At 47.0% G+C, this 21,156-nt stretch overlaps 1 protein-coding gene across 3 annotated transcripts in view; it reads right to left on the reverse strand.

The window, feature by feature from the left end:
* Positions 1-1,330: 1,330 nt before the first annotated feature.
* The window catches only part of GALNT7 (polypeptide N-acetylgalactosaminyltransferase 7), a 40,857-nt gene continuing 21,031 nt past the window's right edge, over positions 1,331-21,156 (reverse strand). For 2 of the 3 annotated variants that reach the window (XM_061563937.1, XM_061563936.1), the window contains exons 7-12: positions 20,637-20,754; positions 17,260-17,382; positions 16,044-16,262; positions 14,321-14,419; positions 13,248-13,376; positions 1,331-10,753 (exon numbers count right to left, since the gene is read on the reverse strand). In XM_061563937.1, coding sequence (XP_061419921.1) covers positions 10,616-10,753; positions 13,248-13,376; positions 14,321-14,419; positions 16,044-16,262; positions 17,260-17,382; positions 20,637-20,754 — 826 coding nt within the window. In that variant the 3' untranslated portion in view covers positions 1,331-10,615. Of the gene's footprint in view, positions 10,754-13,247; positions 13,377-14,320; positions 14,420-16,043; positions 16,263-17,259; positions 17,383-18,224; positions 18,342-20,636; positions 20,755-21,156 lie in introns of all 3 variants that reach the window. The other variant, XM_061563939.1, reaches the window with a different exon arrangement.

Below are 21,156 nucleotides of genomic sequence, written 5' to 3' on the forward strand. Positions count from 1 at the left end.
AATACTTCACCTGGTACAGTATACAGATCGTGAGTTTGCACCCAACCATGTCGTGTTTGGAGTTTGCATGTTGTCCCTGTGGATTTTTCTATGGGTTTTCCGGTTTTCCCCTCCACATTTAGAAACGTGCCTCAAGTATTTGGCTGCTATACATTTCCACATAAGCCACCTTCGTTGAGCTATTGTGGCCAGGTGGCTTATGAAAAATAGCTATATAGCTCAGTGGGCCTTCCCTGGTAAAATAAAGTTTGGTTTTAGTTTTAAAAGTGCTGTACCAGTTAGTATAACAATCCCCGCATCTACTGTTTTACTGTTTATAACTCATCAGAAAAGCTAAGCCATTGTTATCTGTCACTTATGCTTGGAAACGTAACGTCGACTAGCCCTCCCTGCACTGGGGATAAATTCTGCACTGCCTAAAGTTCCTATTTTAGGAAGCAAGACATAACAGCTAAAAAACGGTTTTATTTTCTTGGGACTCAATGTTCGCATGAAGGGCATGTTGGGCGATATCCATTATGCTTGGAGGTTGACACCTTTGTATGGATTTTGAACTTCTTTCGTACAGTGTCTAGCAAAACCGTGAGAATCAGGTGTGGGGAAGGTACAAACTAAACACAAAAAGCAGTTCTTACAAAATGAGTTTTCAATCTTGAGTTGTGTACATATTGTTTTGTTCCTGCCTGTCAAACTACCTCTTCAGCCACAGCAAGTGCTTGGACCGGTTGGTCAACGAATACCTCGGACACAAATCAGCAGAATGCGATGGCACATAGTACTGGAGAGTCATAAATCAGCACGAACTGCCCGAAATATTTTCCACAATCTCAACTCTTGAGACCAGGGCTATCCAGGTTTCTATATATGCCTGGGGCAGTATGCCACATGCAGCCTCCTTATTCATTAGGGACAATAATAGGTCCTTTGTGGGATCCTATTTGTGAGGCCTGGGGACAATTTGCCTATTTTTCACACCTACCACCTTCCAAAAGTTTAACGTTTATTCTGTTTGACCAGGTGAAAATTCAAGAGACCAGGATAGTCTCATTTGCACAAGACTGCACAATATGTGCAGGAAAGGTGGCGTCATCTGGACATGCAAAGCACGCCGAGATTTCTGTTTTGATGGTTAGCCATTTGAGTATAGTTTCCAGTTTGCATTCATTTTTATGGCTGTTAAATTATCTGAGCCAGATAAAGTGAGGGATTTTAAAGACTGGACACTACATAATACAAAACAGTTGATTTTCCTGCAAATGTTCACTTGCATGTCACGCGAGAATAAAAATAACAAGGACCAAATGCAATGAAATAAGTTATGACAATGACATGATTGACAATATATACACTTTATTTATCACCACTGAAAAAAAACTGATCACAATTATAAAAATAAGCCCCTATTTCCAGTGTACAGATTTAGTTTTACTATCTCTCGTTTAGCAGAAGCATATTGCATACTGTCAAGTGTAACTATTTGAAGCAAGGGTTTGTTGGCTTAAGGAGCCACTTGATTTTAAACCTGATGCAGGAGACCAGATTGCATGTTTGTGGCATTGTAAATGAAATGGAATATTGCAACACCCCCCTCCCACCTGCCAATAAGTTCATTCAGCATTTTATAAAATTACATGCTGCCAATGTCATTCAGTTTTACACAATTCCAACCAACCTGATCTACAGCAACAGTTCTATACTGCTAGTTCTGTAAAAGTGGCTCCGTGGTCCCAAGGCCAAAATTATCATGGAATCGCACTGCCGATCACTGTTACAGCTACTTCGTATCACAAATGTAAAAACACATTAACGTGTCTCAAAGATGGACCACAAACTACCATGGTGCTTGCCGTATTCTCCAGATTATAATAGCCGCTCGAGAAAGGAAGACACACCTCATACTTGTGCACGGTATCAATTAGGTTACACAAATTCGGTCGCGCGCACACAAATGACCACCTATTGGGGGGTTACAAGACGCAGCCTCAACGTTTTCTTTAAAATACTGGGGCGGGAAAAGGGTGCGTAATAACACGGAGGCTACGGTAACAAGATGACAACGCAACACCCGTTCAAGAGAAATTCACCAATCCCAGGTCCTTGGCGGCCAAATATAGTTGAATTTCCTGCACATCTGCAATTCACATTCTCTTTTTGAACATGCATCTATTTTTGGTGTAATTTTCTTTCAAGCATTACTTGAAAACACGACAAGATAAAACACAGCCTTTTCCCAGGACTTGTACAAAAAAAACCCCACTTCACTTTGCATGGAAGATACATAGCTATAATCATGGCACGTTATTTTTTTTATGGAAAAGAATTACTCCATAGAAGCGTCAATTCAAATTGCAGTGGTTTATCCCTCGTGTTTGTCCCCCAGTTTACAAAAAGGAGTTAAGACGAGAGTGGAAACAAACAGCTTAATATTTCCAACTCGCCAAATTTCAAACCTTTCATGTTCACATTGCTTCATAGGCTCGATTCATGTGCATGTACAGGGACCTTATAAACCTAAAATTCCTTGCAAAAAAAATTCTACGAAACAAACAGATCCTCCAGCCGAAGGGCACGGCTTGCATTAGAGCAATGCATTTTTAGCTTTTGGTTGTTTACCGCGTACTTTGTGCATTTCACAGTGAACGATGAATCAGTAGGGCAGTACAGAACAACGGCACGGTGTTTCAGTGGATCCCTGGCACTAGCAGTGGTTTATGATTTAATGTCGCACAAATTGCTGTTACGACTCAAGTTACTTTTTGCAGTCATGTTAAAAAAGTCCCCCCTTTTCCAAATGCAAGTCTGCCCCCTAAGTATGTCAGACAAATACATGTCCTCCCTTTTTCTGTCGAGGATATATAAACTTAACACTTTAAGATTTTCATTTAACAGGGGAATTGACATTCTTACAATCAATTTTCCCATTATGCAGTATTATTTAATCTTCCGTCAGGCACATAACCCCAAACGTCCCTTAGGGCAATTTTGGAATGTATTTTTTCACGTCCAGGGGGGCAAATTTCACACACTGGATCCACTCCTTCAAGAAGATGACACCACATTGACTGCTCTCATTGTAGAGCTCACAAGACGTTTTGGTCAAGTGGTGGTCCACACAAATGGTCTCGGGATGCGAGACGTGTCATGGGTGCACGAGCCAAGTCCATATTCGCCAAACTCAAAGATGACCCGCAAAATTACCAAACTGGGATTATACATTGGAATATAAAACTTGTAATTTGAAGTTTGCAAACAGAGTGGAGTGTTCTAATATATTTTTGTATCATCATGACTACCCTCATATCGCGGGAATCTTCACGGCAGCTTTGGGCACAGATGTCACGTCAACCACAGGTGCCAGTGTTCTCATGACATTTGCGATCAAAAACATCATTAAGTTACGTTGTGTATACATATAAAACGCTTATACCCATTACATCTAAGTTATTTGTCCTACACACCTGATAACAACTGAATAATTTACGAATGTAAACTTGAACATGTCTATACAATTAAATGAAACCCATCAGCCCGTCCATAAAAAAATAGAACAATTCAAAAACATCACCGTGGTCGCGAGATTTGCGTGTAAAGGAAGCTCGCTTTGTTAAGATATTAATAGAAGTGGTCGCAAAGTGGTCGCCTGCAGAAATCGGTGTCGACACGTGGCAGGCAACAACCACACCTAAAGTCGGCCTGCATACACATGCAATTTGCAACGTATTAAAACAAAAAGGCATCAGAATTTGTTTTTACTTTTCAGCATTTTTGTTTTTCAAATATCAACTTACAGGAGTTATTTCCTATGGAATGTATCATCACGACGCTGAAAACCGAGTTCCCAGTAGGTTGGTTTATGCGATTGCAACGACAGTAAAAGAAACAAACGCATATGATTAACTAAGAGAATAAAGGCCATAACATCGGTCACAGCCAATGCATAACACAGTAACCCATCCCAAGTAAAGCTATAAATAAAATGTAAAAACAAAAGCTTTCACCGTTTTGTCCTGTAACGATTAACATACCGCCTAACACACACCAGTTGAACAAACTAAAATAATAAAACAAAGTTAAAACGTCAGGAAATGGGTCAGAAGGCTGGGTCACGTATACTGTTGTGTGTTTGTCTCTTGCGGAATATTGCGATACAAAGTGACAACGGGCCAACCATACACAATGAGGAAGATATAGATAGTCCAGGTCGATTACCATGCAATCATATTCCATACGTTTGGTTCCTACCATAACCCTACTCCCAACAAGCTTAGGCGAGGGCGTATTAAGTGGTAGGCGACATCCCAAGTGAATACCATTCAGTAGATCTAAAAATGGGGGCAAATGTGTTTTTGCAGTGTCACATGTTGCAACTTAAACGAGCCGCAAGTGGATCTGCGAGCTCATCCACAAGGCTTGAATCGTAAAGTCAAACAAAGGCGCCCTTTAAATACACTTCTGGTATGTGCAAGACGAATGAGAGGGCTGTAGATAAGGGCAGTCAAATCATGAAAACGGTGCATTTGAAATCTTGCGAGCACACAATCCCACATCACATTTTTCAGTGTCCCCACTGCAACCAGCAGACATAACATTACACTTTCAGGACTTGAATACAGGATGTCATGTTGAGCCCAATAGGATACCGAGTTGACAAATACGCGAGTAACGTGACCCACGTTTAACTTGTACGGTAAAAAGATGAGTAAAGCATCGTTTTGGGAAATTGTTACGTTCCCCCCATCTATTTTAGAATACAACGCAGCATTACGACTGTGAGATTTTTCTCAACTTGTTTGGAAGATCCCCCTTTGTGTGTTTCGCGGGCGTCTGTGCACGACCACACTCAATAATGACTTACGCGGACAGAAGTTAAAGACGACTTCGAAGTTTCACTCCGTAGGAGGTTGAAACAAACACAAACGTGCCAAAGATTCCACCACAGACAACTGCGATTATCATCAATCCGCAAACCGGATAATTTCTCCCCCGCGGCTGCGTCACAGTATCTCTCTTTACAACAAAGCGATTATAACATTGCATCAAGGAGTTTTTTTTTAAAGAACAATCTCCCAAAAATGTAAATTAATTCGAGAGAAAATAGATTTACAACCGATCAATCCGTTACTGTTAAAACGGTCTCGCACATAAAACACCACTTGTGACTCCTGGAAGTTTGTGTGCTTTTGGGACCGTGACACAGATGGAGGAGAGGCTTTAATTACGATGTTGAACTTATTTCGCATCGTACATAGCGCCAAGCGTGCTAATCGAAAGTGCGGGGAAGGACACACACACACAAACACAGTGGCTACTTTCACAATCATCCCCCAACAGCAGCGCACCAACTTGAATGATCGTCAACCCAATTAAATCCCCCTATGAACATCTGTGTATCCTTGTCAAAATCATCCAATTCTGACAGCCACACACACATTGTACGCCGCTTTCTGCATGCATGTCACTCATTAACACAAAAGGTGGCCAAATCTCTCGCTCTCCTGCTAAACGTGTAGAGTAAACCCATGCGCAATGATCAATCGATCCATCCCCCCCCCTTATGCGGACGGCATTTTTGCAAGCGCCTATCTCTCTGGATATGTATGCTTAGTGGCCGTGCGTGTAGGCGTGAGGATACAATGATAATTCTGCGTGACTTTACCGAAAGAACCAAGAAGATGAATACACATATCCCTGGCAAGCATTGCCTTCCATGGACCGTGGGGGTACACGTGCTGTTAGCGAGCAACTACAAAGGCCAAAACATCACCGCACCCGGCCGCATTTGTATCACCGGTGCTGATGTTTACACACCGCAGCAGGTATTTATTTATTGCTGAGTTGACCTAGGCGGGGAGCCCGGGACCGGTTCATGATATTTGTTCTTAGTTGCAGCGGGAATCGAACTCGGTGCAGTGCGCCAACAACACACACACAGCACACACACCAAAACCACTTACTCAGCACACACACACACCAACGCACACTCACTCAGCACACACACACACACCAACACACACTCACTCAGCACACACACCAACACACACACTCAGCACACACACCAACACAAAGACAAAGATCCCCAGTATAGCCTGAACAGACTGTAGGTGGAAGTGCTGTTAGCGAGCACCTATGAAGGCCGGAACGGTACACGAGGGGGTGGGTGGCCAGCACCACGCCCGACCGCCTTTGTCTCCCTAGTGGCGATGTTTACACACCGCACCAGGTACTCATTTAAGGCTGAGTCGACCTAGGGGAGGCCCAGGACCGGTTCAGATAATCGTCACTGGTGTTAGCCGTGAGCGGGAATCGAACCCGGGTCGCCAGGTTCATAGCGCAGCGCGCTAATCGCTACACTACCGCTCCCCACACCAACACACACACACTCGCACACACCAACACACACACACACTTAACATACACGCGCGCCACACACACGCGCACGTGCGCGCACTGGCTCAGTCCAGTCAACAGTGGTACGTGCTGCACAACACCGCATTCAATGGCCGCAGCGTGTGAAGAGAGGCTGTTGCGCAATCACCCCCCACCCTCCTCACCACCCTCCTCACCACGGCACCACCACAGGCCGCCAAACGAACTGCAACAACGACGACGCCGGCGGGAGGGAGGGATGGAGCCACCCCTCCACAAACTCCGCCCCACGCAGTAGCAGCCGCGTCCCCGGTAGGGGGAGACGTGGAGCGGTGTGCCGGCAATAGGCAAAAAGTTGAAACCAACCAACAACAACAACCCAACCACCACCACGCTTTACAATCGCCTTTCAACCCGTACGGTTTACCACGTATTCTTGTACAGGGGAATTGAGTTTTCAGGTCCACGACGGCGCACGGCCGTTTCGATACGGGCAAACATTTTGTATATTTGCTTGTTTCTCCCCCTGTGATGGGACTTCGTCGGATGAACGTTGAGATTTGTAAAGGTGCACGGGGTCACCAATAGGGTTTGAATTTGTCTGTAATAATGTAGGGCACCGATACGGGGTTAACAGCTCTGCTAATGCGAGTGGTTACTCAAGGCGCAGGTCAACGCAGTCCAGCCCGTGAGTGAGCGCGGTGCGCGCAATCGTGCCAGAGTTCAGGTGCACAATCATGAGAGGGTTCAGGCGCACAATCGTCTACGGACCAGCACTCACCGAGCGGCTCCTAACGGTTCAGAGGTAGAGAGAGAGAGACGGGAGATGATGACACAGGACGTGGGAAGGAAGAGGTCGGGTGACAAGCCGTGTGACTGGCGGTTGTTCGATGGCAAGGGTCGCTGGCATCGATTTGTATAGTCGTACAAATATTTTTGGAGACCCTTAGGTAAAAAAAATAATTAGGCGATTTGAAAAGTGGGATGGGACTGGATAAGGTAGGAAGTCGAGGGAGAGAGAGGAGTCGCGAAGACTGGAAGTGCTGTGATGCCTTAGTCTTGAATTCATATCTTTCGTGTTTCACAGGCGCTACTTTATGTAAACTTAAACCATGTGTTTGGTGCTTTCTGCTCCGTTTGCAGTGGTTCCCAAGCACAGTTGAAAAAAAACAACCTCTAAACGTCCGCCAACATCTACGCGATCTAACCCAAAAAGACCCCGCTTTATGATGGATAGTGGTCGTAAGAGCCGACTGCGTGTCACACCCAATAACAATGCCTTCTATGGGAAGATGTACACTAGGCAACGTTGTGGGCAGGGGACCCTTCTCCAAATCACACACACACATCATCATATATGCACATACGTCATGTGTGTCCTGTGAAGGGCCTCTGCTCAAAACATCGCTTCTGACATATTTTTCATTTTACGTTTTATCGACGTATGTGTTGAATTTTTAAAAGTTAAACCCGGGAACGTTTCCGAACAGCGACGCCTTTCCTAAAACATCCTGCTGCGCCAGGAGACAACAATGTCTACGCGGAACGACGAATTGACACAACGCAGTGGCATAGCGCGGTTGGCACGGGCCCTGCTGCATGTTGAACTTCTTTCGCACCGTACGTAGCCAACCGTACTTATCAGAAGGTGCAAATTAATTGGGCGTCCAATGTCCCACCCCCTCCACTCCTCTTCGTAACCTCCCCGGTCCACGTACCCCCCCCACCCTACGGTGCAGTTGCACTACCTGCACACTCGATAGCTACGCACTGCTCCCGACAACGGAGGGCAGCATGGCCTCAACGGAACCTCAACAAGGCTGCGTTGCAAAAAATGTTTCAGCATCACTTGCAGCGTACACGAAAGACGGGGGAGATTTCAAGGAAACGCCGGGCGCATACCCAACCGTATTCTTGGCGACCCGTACTGCAAAAGGAATGTACCATGCACAGCGATTATTTGACAAAATAAAAACTATAAATAAAAATACATCTCCTTTTAAAAAATAAAGTGACTTCTTCAAGTCAGGGCCCCCAAAATCTGTTGGTACAAAAATAACAATGTCAAATAAGGTCAAGATATTCATACCACTCAAATCCGTTTATCGACTGTGCTTCTATACTCCCACTGTGGTCAATTACTTCCCACAACCTACCCGGCATGGGAAGACCCCCATCCAGCAGTGGGATCGACTAAAGGCTGGACATGTACAGGGAGGGGGTCCAGATGTCATGTGACCTCCAATTGGCCCCTAACATTGTTTTCTTCCCTTTGCTCATAAATTTCCCTTTTCACACCCAATGGTGTGCAAGCATATTAAGTTTTAGAGAATTAAATGGGGATCACAAGACACCTCCTGGACCGCCCTGTACACATGGGTTACCAACGGCCGTGATTATGTGTACGCACAAAGACTCGGGGGGGGGGGGGGGGGGGCGGCTTTGAAGGTATGAAGAGCACAAAGGTGGCCGATCGCTACAGAAGCTACTTGCCGCAACGCGACACAGACGCGGTGTTACGAGCCCTGCCTGCGTGTTAATTTAGCAATCCAGGGCTACCGACAGACGCTCGTGGCTTCTGCTATCTTACACAGCGACCTGCACGATAGGCTGGGCGACCCTAACACTAAACTCGAGTTAACAACTCAAGTTTGTGATCATGTTAAAAAAAAAAGTATCACGTTTGAAATTTTTTTGAATTTACACATTTCCAATTCACAAAAATAACAAAACATTGTGTGACCCTGCGTTGGTAGTTGTGCCCAGCATAAATAAAATAAAAAGTGACGCATTCATCAATAACATTGCGCTAGGAAAGGGGAAAAAAATACACAATAGGTCGACGTTTCGGGCAATGGCCCAACTTCATCGTAGGAAAATTCATGGCAATTTGCCCAGAAAGTCGAGTATTCATATACTTTCTTCCCCCCCCTCTCTCAGGCAGATGTTGACAAAGTGTAGAAAATTCACAAAATACTTACTTACGCGTCGAAACGTAAACTTTTGTTTTGCTGCGGTCCATTATTGTTGTTGGTATTGTAATAAATTAAGCAACCGAGATGTTGCAAGTTTATTTAAACGTACGTAGCCGGTCCACGAGTATTCTGTGTAACTTCAGAATTGAAATAATTAGTTCTCTCGTGCCCCAATGCAGCACCTACCAACTCGGGAGCATTGCAACGAATTTGGTTCCGAAATGACAAGGCTGAGCCACTGACACAACGTAAATATTTATAAAAAATACATATATATAGGTCATATCTTTTTAAGACTTGTTTCAATATTATTTTCCATAAGGATAATACATATACTGTATATATGTACACGCGTGCACAATATGTACACGAAACCAGTATCACACACACATGTATGTGTATATAGACACATATTGTACATATGCTATATACACACACACAAAAAACCCTCCCCCCGCATAGCCGTAACATATTGTTGTGACTAGTGCCTATCAAGGCAAGCATGGCACATGAGGAGGTGGGTGGGCAACACCACGCCCGGCTGACTGTCTCCCCAGTGCCGATGTTCACACACTACACCAGGTACTCATTTAAGGCCAAGTTGACCTAGGGGAGGAAGCACTGGTTCGAAATATTGGACACTTATTGGTCATGAGCGGGAATCGAACTCGGGTCGCCGGGTTCGTAGTGCAGTGCACAAACCACGACAGCACTGCACTCGTATACGCACGTACAGTATATATACTATATACACACGCTGATAGAGATACAAACACGACAAAGACAAAGATCCATACATAGGCCCCTACATAACCTACACAGACTGTTGGGGCAACGTACACAGACCACACACACGTACATATATGTAAACGTGGCTGTAAGAGGCGTGTAACGATGATTCAGATCGAAATTAACGGCCACGAAACACGTATCGAAGTGTGCGCGTGAGAATCGATCATTTACAATGTATGGGTCGTACACAAAATTACACAAAGGTATTACATTTAGGGTTAATGGAGCAAACGGAACTCAACATAGGAGGGAGGGAAAAACACACACAAAGAAACAATACAAACAAGGTGATAAAAAACGAGACAACAAACAAAAACCTCATCGAATTTCGATTGCAATCATGACCCCGAAATCGAGAGAATCGATCACATCATGGGGGGGGGGGGGGGGGGGGGCGGTGAATCGTTACATGCCTAAGCATGTGTGCTTTAGAGACGTCGATGTGCAGGTCACGCGGTCCCGAGGGTCACAGAGGTCACAGGTTAGAGGCCGACGATGTTGTTCATCTCCCACTGCTGCGAGGTTTTGCCGTCCTCGCACGTCGCCACGAACACCTGGTGCAGCAGCTCCGAGCGATCGAGGCACCATCCCTTCGGCGTGTACACAAACACGTGCTTCTCCTGGTGAAGGGCAGGGGAACGTGCGTGTGAGTAGGCCTCGGCAAGGTAAGGTAATTGTACCCTTTTTACCGGGTAAAAGGGTGAAGGTGTCGACCTGCCAAGGGGTAAGGGTAAAGGGTAGGGTAAAAGGTAGGCTCGTTGCTTTTTACCTTTTACCTTACCTGCTAAAGGGTAAAAGGTAGGGTAGAGTGATTGTATTGTGGTAAGGTAAAAGGTAAGGTAAAGGTAGGCTCGTTGTTTTTACACTTTTACCTTACCTTGCCGAGGCCTACGTGTGAGATTAAAAAAAAAATTTGCATTCTGCTTACAAATTCTTTGAGAGCACATGATCTGTAAAAAGGACTGGGGAGTTAGACAGTTAAATTATTATTTGGTTCTTTCGGTTAAGTCACGTCTAAAGATAAAATAATAAATTAAATTAAATAATAGCATACGACGTTTCGATTGCAATTATTTAATTTATTCGGCTCAAGGCCAATGAGACCTGACCTCATAAGACAGATTACGTATAAAACGCACTGCCAGTGTTCTTTCATAGCGACAATTTAATCCCTTTCATCTCAACGCAAACCAACGTATCGGAGGAGACCGAATCACCGTCCCATGACCGAGCGGTAGAAAGAAGGTGATGTTGAGAAGCAAACATCTCGGGCGAGATGGAATCGCTGCTCCGTCGCTGCCTTTCAACATTATCACACTATCCATCGCTCAGTGTCAAACATGAACGTTACATCTTGCATTTTGAATTAAATGAAGTGGTCCCTTATAAAAAAGAAACGTTACTGTTCCTTTCCATCTTAACATCGGGCCTTCGACAGAAACACTCCGTTGCTGGAGTGGACAGCGCATGGAGGGGAGTAGAGTGAGATGATAGGGGAGAGGTAGGAGAGTGCATGAGGGGAGTAGTGAGATGAGAGGGAAGAGGTAGGAGAGTGCATGAGGGGAGTAGAGTGAGATGAATGGGGAGAGGCAGGAGAGTGCGTGGAGGGGAGTAGAGTGAGATGAATGGGGAGTGGCAGGAGAGAGCGTGGAGGGGAGTAGAGTGAGATGAATGGGGAGAGGCAGGAGAGTGCGTGGAGGGGAGTAGAATGAGCTGAGTGGGGAGTGGCAGGAGAGTGCGTGGAGGGGAGTAGAGTGAGATGAGAAGGGAGAGGCAGGAGAGTGCATGAGGGATGTAGAGTGAGATGAGAGGGGAGAGGCAGGAGAGTGCGTGGAGGGGAGTAGAGTGAGATGGGAGGGGGGAGGTAGGAGAGTGCGTGGAGGGGAGTAGAGTGAGATGGGAGGGGAGAGGCAGGAGAGTGCGTGGAGGGGAGTAGAGTGAGATGAGAGGGGAGAGGCAGGAGAGTGCGTGGAGGGGAGTAGAGTGAGATGAGAGGGGAGAGGCAGGAGAGTGTGTGAGGGGAGTAGAATGAGCTGAGAGGGGAGCAGTAAGCAGGGTTAAGTCCATGGAGGATCATGCAGATTGTAAGCGAGATCTTTAAATCGATTCGGGGACTGGATTGGGAGCCAGTGGAGGGACTGCAGCACTGGTGTGTGATGTGGGAGTTATTTATAAGCGCCGGAGATAAGCTGCATTCCTGCACAGTGAATTTACACAGCTACCTGCTAAACGTGCCAGAACAGTTCATGCAATAAAAACGCAACACGTGCGTCATTAACACTGTTCTAAAGAGGAAAAACGATCCTGAATGTTACTGCCCAAAATATTGTCTATTACATGTATTTTTTAGGGTAGCATTAAATAGCGCACGTGTTGAGATTGTGCTAGTTGTGTTAGCGCACCGCTGCAAAGACAAAGATCCGCCGTGTAGCCTGTTCGAACAGGCTTTAAGGGAAAGTGCTGTTAGTGAGCACGTATGAAGGCTGGCACGGTAAACTAGGGGTGCGTGCGCCCAACACCACGCCCAACTGCCTTCGTCTCCCCAGTGGCGATGTTTACACACCGCAACAGGTACTCATTTGAGGCCGAGTCGACCTAGGGGAGGCTCAAGACCGGTTCAGGTAATCACCACTGGTATTGATGGCCACGAGTAGGAATCGAACTTGGGTCGCCGAGAGTTGGTAGCGCAGCATGCCAACCGCTACACTACCACTCCCCACACACGTACACAAAGAAGACAAATAACAGACTGTAGGGGCAAGTGCTGTTAGCGAGCACCTATGAAGGCCGGAACGGTACACGAGGGGGTGGGTGGCCAGCACCACGCCCGACCGCCTTTGTTTCCCCAGTGGCGATGTTTACACACCGCACCAGGTACTCATTTAAGGCCGAGTCGACCTAGGGGAGGCCCAGGACCAGTTCAGATAATTGTCACTGGTGTTAGCCGTGAGCGGGAATCGAACCCGGGTCGCCAGGTTCATAGCGCAGCGCGCTAACCGCTACACTACCGCTCCCCATACGTACACACACATGTACACACACATGTACACACACACTACACACGGGTTTTTTTAATTTTTTGAACGGCGTATTGCATCGCCAGGGCGATCGTACCTTGTCGTACGTCCACTCTTCGAACTGCTTCATGCCGCAGTGCATGATGGTGATCTTGTTGCCGTCGCGATGCTGCGTCAGGCACTGGTCGTACTGCATCAGTTGCTTGGCTTCGTTAATTCGGAACAGCTGTGGCGAAAACACGCAAGTCGCAAGGTCGCTCAAATATATTTTCCCGATCCGTAAAGTAGTAGAGCGCCAAGTTCTGTGAAAATCTTAAAAACACGTTTCATCGCGATGCACCAAACCACCTGAAATCCACCAACCTCCACCTTGTCAGATCTCAGAAGCCAAGCAACGTTTAGCCGGGACAGTGCGTGGATGGGCGCCCACAATGCACAACAGATTTTTAAAAGGCCATTGGTCGGCCTACGTTGTCTGCAGGGAGCACTGCAGCAAATTGTTCTACAATAACGATGCTCCAACGTTTATGCACGTGTGCATGTTGAACTTCTTTCGCACCGTACGTGGCCAACCGTGCTTATATCGGAGGTGCTCGCCACCTACGTCAACCCGCACCGACCAGCGAGGTGAAGTACAATAAAATAGCCCCTATGAACCACACAGCATGAGCGGTTCGTCACCCAGTAGTGGGTTGACAATAAGGGCTGAGTCGTGCACGCACTGCATCACAGAATCACACAAATCTTTGATTCTTTGCACTATTTAGAGTTATGACCTTTGGTCAGTGTAGTACACGTGCATGTCTCTATGCGTACATGCACATATAGATGTGAATGCGCGTGTGTTGGGAGCAGTAACGTAGTGGTTAGCGCATTGCACTACGAACCCAGCTACCCAAATTCCAATTCCTGCTCCCTGCCAACATTGGTGATGATCATCTGAACCAGCCCTGAGCATCCCCCGAGGTCGACTCAGCCTCAAGTGAGCATCTGATGCTGCGTGTAAACATCAGCGCTGGAGAGACAGGGCTTGGTGCTGGCCACCCACCCCCTCGTGTGCCATGCCGGCCTTAAGGAGGTGCTCGCTAACAACACTTGCGACCAAACAGTCTGGTCAGGCTGTGTGGGGGGGGGGATCTTTGCCTTTAGCTTTGTGTGTGTATGCGTCACCTGGTTTCCTCCCATGCGGTGGCAGGGTCCAAGTTCCACCACTCCTCCGTTGGTGTGCCCCATGCTGTCGATGCAATAGCTGGAACCCAATCCGCGTATCTACACCACGGACACACAAGCCAATCATATACACGAAGAACAATAGATAACAGCTGCCGCTAAGGGGTGGCAATAGTGTTCGCCAGAATGCTTGCACCAAGCTACATGCAGTTTGAGCCCATTTGCAATGGCGATGGTTCCTGGGTAAGAGGTCATGAGACAGATTCGGATGTTATCAGTTAAAAAACGAAGGTGAATAATCATACAGACCAGACATGCATATACCACATTCACACATGCACATTCATTCTCCACACAAACTTTATGTGTTTTAGCCGCCCAGTCCTCTGTACCGGGCACTCCCCACTGTGACCGCTTACTCCGTTTTAGGCGCCTGGCACGCTGCTGCTCGTTGTTACTAACGACTTTCCTCTGCCCTCAGTTGTTGCTGTTGGAGGGCGACTGCCTTGAACCTCCCAGTAGCATCCTTCACAAGCCTCCTCCTCCACAGGAGGCTGATCTTGACACCGCTGGTACCAGTCGTTGGCAAGTCCACTCAGCTCCACATCTTCCCGTACTATGTCAGTCCATCTCTTCTCTAACCCATGCGCTGTGCCCATTAAGCCTCTACCCATATGCACAAAACACAAACAAAGATCCCCCATATAGCCTGTAACAGACTGTTGGGGCAAGTATTGTTAGCAAGCACCTATGAAGGCCGGCACAGCGAACAAGGGGGTTGGTGCCCAACACCACGCCTAGCCGCCTTTGTCTCTCCAGTGACGATGTTTACACATCACACCAGGTGCTCATTTAAAGGTTGAGTAGTGCCATGGTGGCGTGATGTTAACTACCTCGCCTGGTACACAGGAGATCGTGGGTTCGATCCAGACACATGTATGTTTGGAGTTTTTATGTTCTCCCAGTGGTTGTGTAGATTTTTTTCGTGGGTCCCTCCAGTTTTTTCCTCCACATTTAGAATCAACACCCATTCAGAGTATTTGGCCGCTATAAATTTCCACGCAATGAGCCACTTTGTGGCCAAGTCGCTTCTGAAAAAAAGAGCTATATAGCTCAGTGGGACTTACCTGGTAAAAGCAAAATAGTTCAAGTTGCCCTCGGAGAATCCCAGAACCGGTGAAGATAATCATCACGGATGTTGGCCCGTGAGTGGGAATCGAACTCTGGTCGCCCGGTTCGTAGCGCAGTACTCGAACAACCACACTACCACAGTCAGTTTTGTACCAGTTTAAAAGGGTAAAAACCTACTACTATATTTTGCCACTGGTAAAAGAGATCTCATAGTGTAAATGCTTACCCCGAGCTCTCAATACTCTGATATTGCACTGTGTTTGAGGTGTACGCCTTCTGGTGTCATCTGGTCCAACACCAATGGGGACTAGGCTCTAAAGAAATCCGTCTCGGGTGTGGACCAATCAACTTCAAGGACAGTGCATATTATTATCATTATCAGAGTTGCTTCGTTTTGTTTGCTTTTTTGACCACTTGTGTTGTGGTTATTGCAAACATGATGCCTTGAATAAAGGTGTCAGTTTTGTACCAGTTTAAAAGGGTAAAAACCTACTACTATAACCACACTACCGCTCCCCCACGTGGACACACCGTCACACACGTACACACACACACGCGCGCGCGCACACACACAAAAGCTGCATGGACCCACCTCCCCCCAATCGACATTGCGCGGCGGCAGCGGGTAGAACTCGGGGATGTCGTAGGCGATGTTCTCCATGAACCAGCGGAAGCTCTTGCAGTTGTGGTCCTCGCGAAACTTCTTGAGCTCCGTGACATCGCCGTACGCGATGCCCTGCGTCTCGGGCCGACTCGCGTAAAAGTAGTCCCGGTACTCGTCCCACCACACCTCGACGACGCGCACGTAGTTCTACGCCCCCACCGACCGGAGGAGGAGAGGTCGCACGGGCGAGAGACGCGTTAAGGAACGTCACGCGTCAAAGGAGGACTGCACCCAATTGTTATTATTTTTTAAAGCCAGCGGTTATCTTGTAAATGGAGTCACTCCTCCTGAAACACGTGGTTTCAGCAGTGATGCCATTGCCAGGAAACGATCCCAGATAATGAGGATGGCAATGATGATGTGTGGTGATGATGTTGGTGATATCACAGAATGACTTATAATGTTGACATGGAGAAATATCCAAATAATGCCTTGTTTGTCACGATAGCGATATTAAGAATGATAGATTTGATATTACGTGTATAAATATAAAATGTGTTGCTATGAATTACATACAATTGCATATTAAACAAACATTTGTTGATCATTATATACTACATTGCTACACTACGAAAAATGGTTGTATCTAATGTCAGGAGCATGAATAGCAAAGTCTGCCTGCATTGTGGGACACGAAGGAATAAAAATCGTTTGAGCTAGGACGATCAATCTACACACACACACACGGGCGATACGCTCGGCAGTGTGAGGATTTAAAATGGAACGAGCGTCATCCCTCTAATCCCCACCACATCGCCGTGGCGCTGGGCCGTTGGCGATGTGCATCGTTTCGAGAAGAGTCTCCGATGCGTTCACCGACATCTCCAGCTGCGATCGTTTCTAATGCTTCTGTTAAACGCTGTCCAAGATCAATCAAGATTTAAGGAAAAAAATTTATATATATATATTTTTAGTAAATTATGAATAACCACACTGCTCAAAACTTACTTCTAAGCGTGAGTTAGTAAATGACGGCCGATAACCTTTATAGTCACCCCTGTACATTAAAATTATCAAACCGATGTCACACTGTGAAGCATGCCAGTGTGCCAGTGTGCTTCCACCACCTCCCTCCTTTACCTTCCCCCCTCACCTCCCAAAGGTGGCACACGGCCCCCCCCCCAGCCCCCCTGCTTCTACGCACCTTGAGAGTGAGAGAGGAGCCCAAGCCGGGCGGAGGGGGGTTCCCAGCCCAGCCATGCAAGCGGTAAATGTGTCCCGCACGTGAACACGGCACAAAGAGCACCTTTCCTCCACATTGCCAAATCTAAAGCCAGCAGGCGTGTGCGCGCGTTTTGTGCGTGTGTGCGCCGTGTGGGAGGGAAGGATAGGAATACAGAGAGAGGGAGAGAGAGAAGGTGCAGAATGGGCAATGCGGCAATGGCACTCGGATGGTTGACGCGTGGGCTCACAAACGCAGCCGAGTTCAAACGTCGGTGGAGAAGCGAGTTGTCTTAACGTTTCGGGAGTGGGGGGGCGGGCAGTGGCTGATGTAGGAGTTTAGATCTCAAAGATCTCAGTTTTATTCAATTGAATCATTGGTTTTTCTTTAACGAGGTTCTGGGTGCTAGGTAAATTACTTTATTAGAAGCATACAATTAAATTTCTGATTCAATATCGTCAACGTGCGTTTAAAAAAATCGCACGCGTATATATTGGTGCGTATAAATGAACAAATCCTACACAAACACGTGTAGTGAGAGGTCACTAGATCTCATGTCCAGCCTCACAAAGCGAGGAGGGAGTGGAGGAGGGGGCACAAGGGTCCGTGTGCTGGTTGCACATCACAGCACCCACACAACATACGGGCACATCTCGCTTCTCCACGTCGCTCTCCCAGGAAGAATCCGCGCGAGAGGATGGCCACATGCTCGAACTTTTTTTTTTTTAATGGCGGCCACAACCACTGCCGATCGACTGCAAGTTTTACGTCGAATGGCAAAAATATTTTCGGTCGACTATGGGCCAACCTCTCACTTGGAATCAATCTCTCCGTTTTTGGGAGCCTACGGCGCCTGTCCGCTTACTGACACGCAGAAGGGGCGCGTGGATAACTACGCAAGGGAGCGAGAGCGCGACTGGTTTGTGGCGGCGGCGAGCGACGGTAACCTGCACGACAGAGAAGGGTTTTCCGGAGACGGGCGAACCGGCCCAGTCGGGTAACCTGTAGATGTGGCCGGCTCGCGAGCACGGCACAAACAGGAGCTTTCCCCCGCACATCCACAGCTTGCCAGTGCCACCGGCACAGGAGAGGGGGGAGGGGGGGGGGGCACAGGCTCACACGTTAGGGCCGCGGGACAAGACACGAACGGCGCAGACAGACCGTGGACGGCGATCGGCCCTGTTGAGCCTGTGCAAGATGAAGGCGGCTATTGGGATGTATAAACGGGAGTTGGGGGACCAGTACCTTTCACGCCCAGCTGCCTATGTCTAATCTAACCAGGGACTGTAATTGAGTGTATATGGCGTTCATGTTAGGGCGAGTAGATCTAATGGATCCCCCCCCACCCTACCACTTCACCAACCAATACTGACCAGTATGGTGAAGTATGGTCAAATCACCCCCCCCATAACCCACACTATGTGCGGGAGGCGTTCAGTTGAGAGTTGATTGGCTAAAGGGCTATACATGTGCACACGTGATGTAATGGGCACATTCAGAGTGATTTGGTCAGGTCTCAGAGGCAAATTAGGATTGGGCTTTGATAGCGCTTGGATAGGAGACCACCATGCACAGCAGGGGCTGAGTTTTGGGCGGTAGATGGCAGTACATAAAACCCACTTATTGAACTGCGTCTCGGATGTAACACTGAATGCATGAACTGTACTGATGTGCTCTCTGCCTTCTCAAACACTTACCTGACCACTGCTATGAAATATGGTCAAACAACCCACAAGACCGACATAGCATGGTGGGAGGCCTTCATCAGTAGTGGGTGAACAAGGCTCTCTCTTTACCCAATGGGCATCTAGACCAATCTCAGATACCAATAGCCACTGTGGGGCATCGAAAATACGTCACTAGGATTGCAGCGCAGCGTGCAAAACCCCCATCACACCACTGCACACACAAAGATGCAGACAAGGACAAGTTAGGGTAACCTGCGCATCCGTTAAAACAATACAACGTATATTCGTGCCTTATCTAAGCAGTGACGTATTAAATCAATACATAATAGCACGTGTACACACAGAGGTAGGAAAGAAGCGTTAAAATCGGATTAGAAACGAGATCACAATTTTGAATAAACATGCACCATCGGCAGGACGCAGCCGGACTCTTTCTTAACAACAACAACACTCCACATTGCCTGCACACCACCACAGATGCCCACCTCGCACAAACATTCCACACGTGTGCATCTCACACAAAACCACCCGTATCCTTTACACCCTTTTGAGTTGAGACGGATGGTCAGTGTCGTGACTAGCCGTGGCACACGGAGGCAGTAGTGAGAAGAGGGAGACAGAGATTGCGAACACGACAGGTGAGGAGACGTGGGTGGCCTACCAACGTCACGATATGATCTTTCGTAAGATATACATTTTCATGATGCGATGATTATCACAATGCCAATTTCCTGTAATGTTATAATTGTATTATGCGGTTTGGTTGTATTCTTTTTGCTCTATTTACAATAATCAAAAAAGTAAAAAAAAAAAAGTTATTTAACTGCTGTTCACTCAACATAAGCCAGCCACAAGTCTTATAATCACTGCAGCTTCATCAATGGATAAACACAGACACGCACAAGCATGGTCAGTTACACAATAAATTATTAATTGGCTGGTGATATAAATAACGATGAAGTCATAACTGCTATTCCTTCCATCAAACTGAAAAATGCTTTAGCTGGCACTAGTTTTAAGGGGTAATAGCTCTAAGTGTAGAACTGTATTCATCGTTTGGTATTTCATAATGAGTGTGTTAAGAAATATAATATTTAGAAAAATAAAATGAGCACCGTTAACATTTATGGATTCGAGAGATGGCGGTGGCATGAGGAGGCCTTCATCCAGCTGTGGAAAGACCATGACTGATGACGATGAAAACAAGAGATAATCACCAAATAATATTTAGCAAATCGGATGACATGATTATCGTCGGCCTTGCATATCGTACAATGTATTGCCGTACGGAATATTGCGCCAACTTTAGCTCGGCAGCAACTGTAGCCTTAAAAAAAGGAAACAATATATAATAGGCGACACACGTTTGAGGCAATGCCTCTTCTTCAGAACAGACAAAACACACATGTGCTATGAAAAATGGCCATTTCCCTAAATGTCACCTAAAATGTTCCTTTTAAGGCCACAGTGTTATTCACAAATGTATCGAGTTGTTATTTGTGTTTTGGGCATCACTGCCAATGGAGTATCACCGAAAAAATAGCTTACTTGACCAGAGCCACATGAAGTAAAAATTATTGCCAAATGCGTTCATGCATTTATGCTTTCCTCTGCTGTATCACTTGCAGGTTTGCTCGTGGTGGTGGGGGGAGGGGGTAAGCGGGCACGTACCTTGTAAGAGATCTCAAAGTTCTCACCGCCCCAGATCTGCAGGCCTGGGTCGTAGAGTCCCAGCTCGAAGAAGAAGTCTCGATCGATGGCGAACAGCCCGCCAGCCATCGCCGGAGACCTGGGCGCAACAACAACAGCAGCAGCAGCACGGTTAACATGCCCAAACTCCTGTTAAGCGCCCACGGCAACTACGATGGCACTGATCCACGTTTGTTTTTGGGTTAGGCCATAGTATATGTATATGTAGAACTTCTTTGGGACCGTACGTAGCTAACTGTGCTAATCGGAGGTGCAAATTAAATGGGCGTCCCCTGTCCAATATCCCCCCCCTCCCCCCTCTTGGTAGCCCAGCGACTGGACATCTCCTTGGCCCACTTACCCCCCCCCCCCCCCCCCCCCCCCCGGTGCAGTTGCACTACCTGCACACGCGACAGAGACCTCTTTGTATGGTGAACTTCTTTCGCACCGTGCGTAGCCAACCGTGATCATCGGAGGTGCGGGGGAAGGACAACAAACTAAC

This window comes from Lethenteron reissneri, chromosome 32, assembly GCF_015708825.2.
Source record: "Lethenteron reissneri isolate LAM-NWPU_2019-01 chromosome 32, ASM1570882v1, whole genome shotgun sequence".
Taxonomy (NCBI): Eukaryota; Metazoa; Chordata; class Hyperoartia; order Petromyzontiformes; family Petromyzontidae; genus Lethenteron; species Lethenteron reissneri.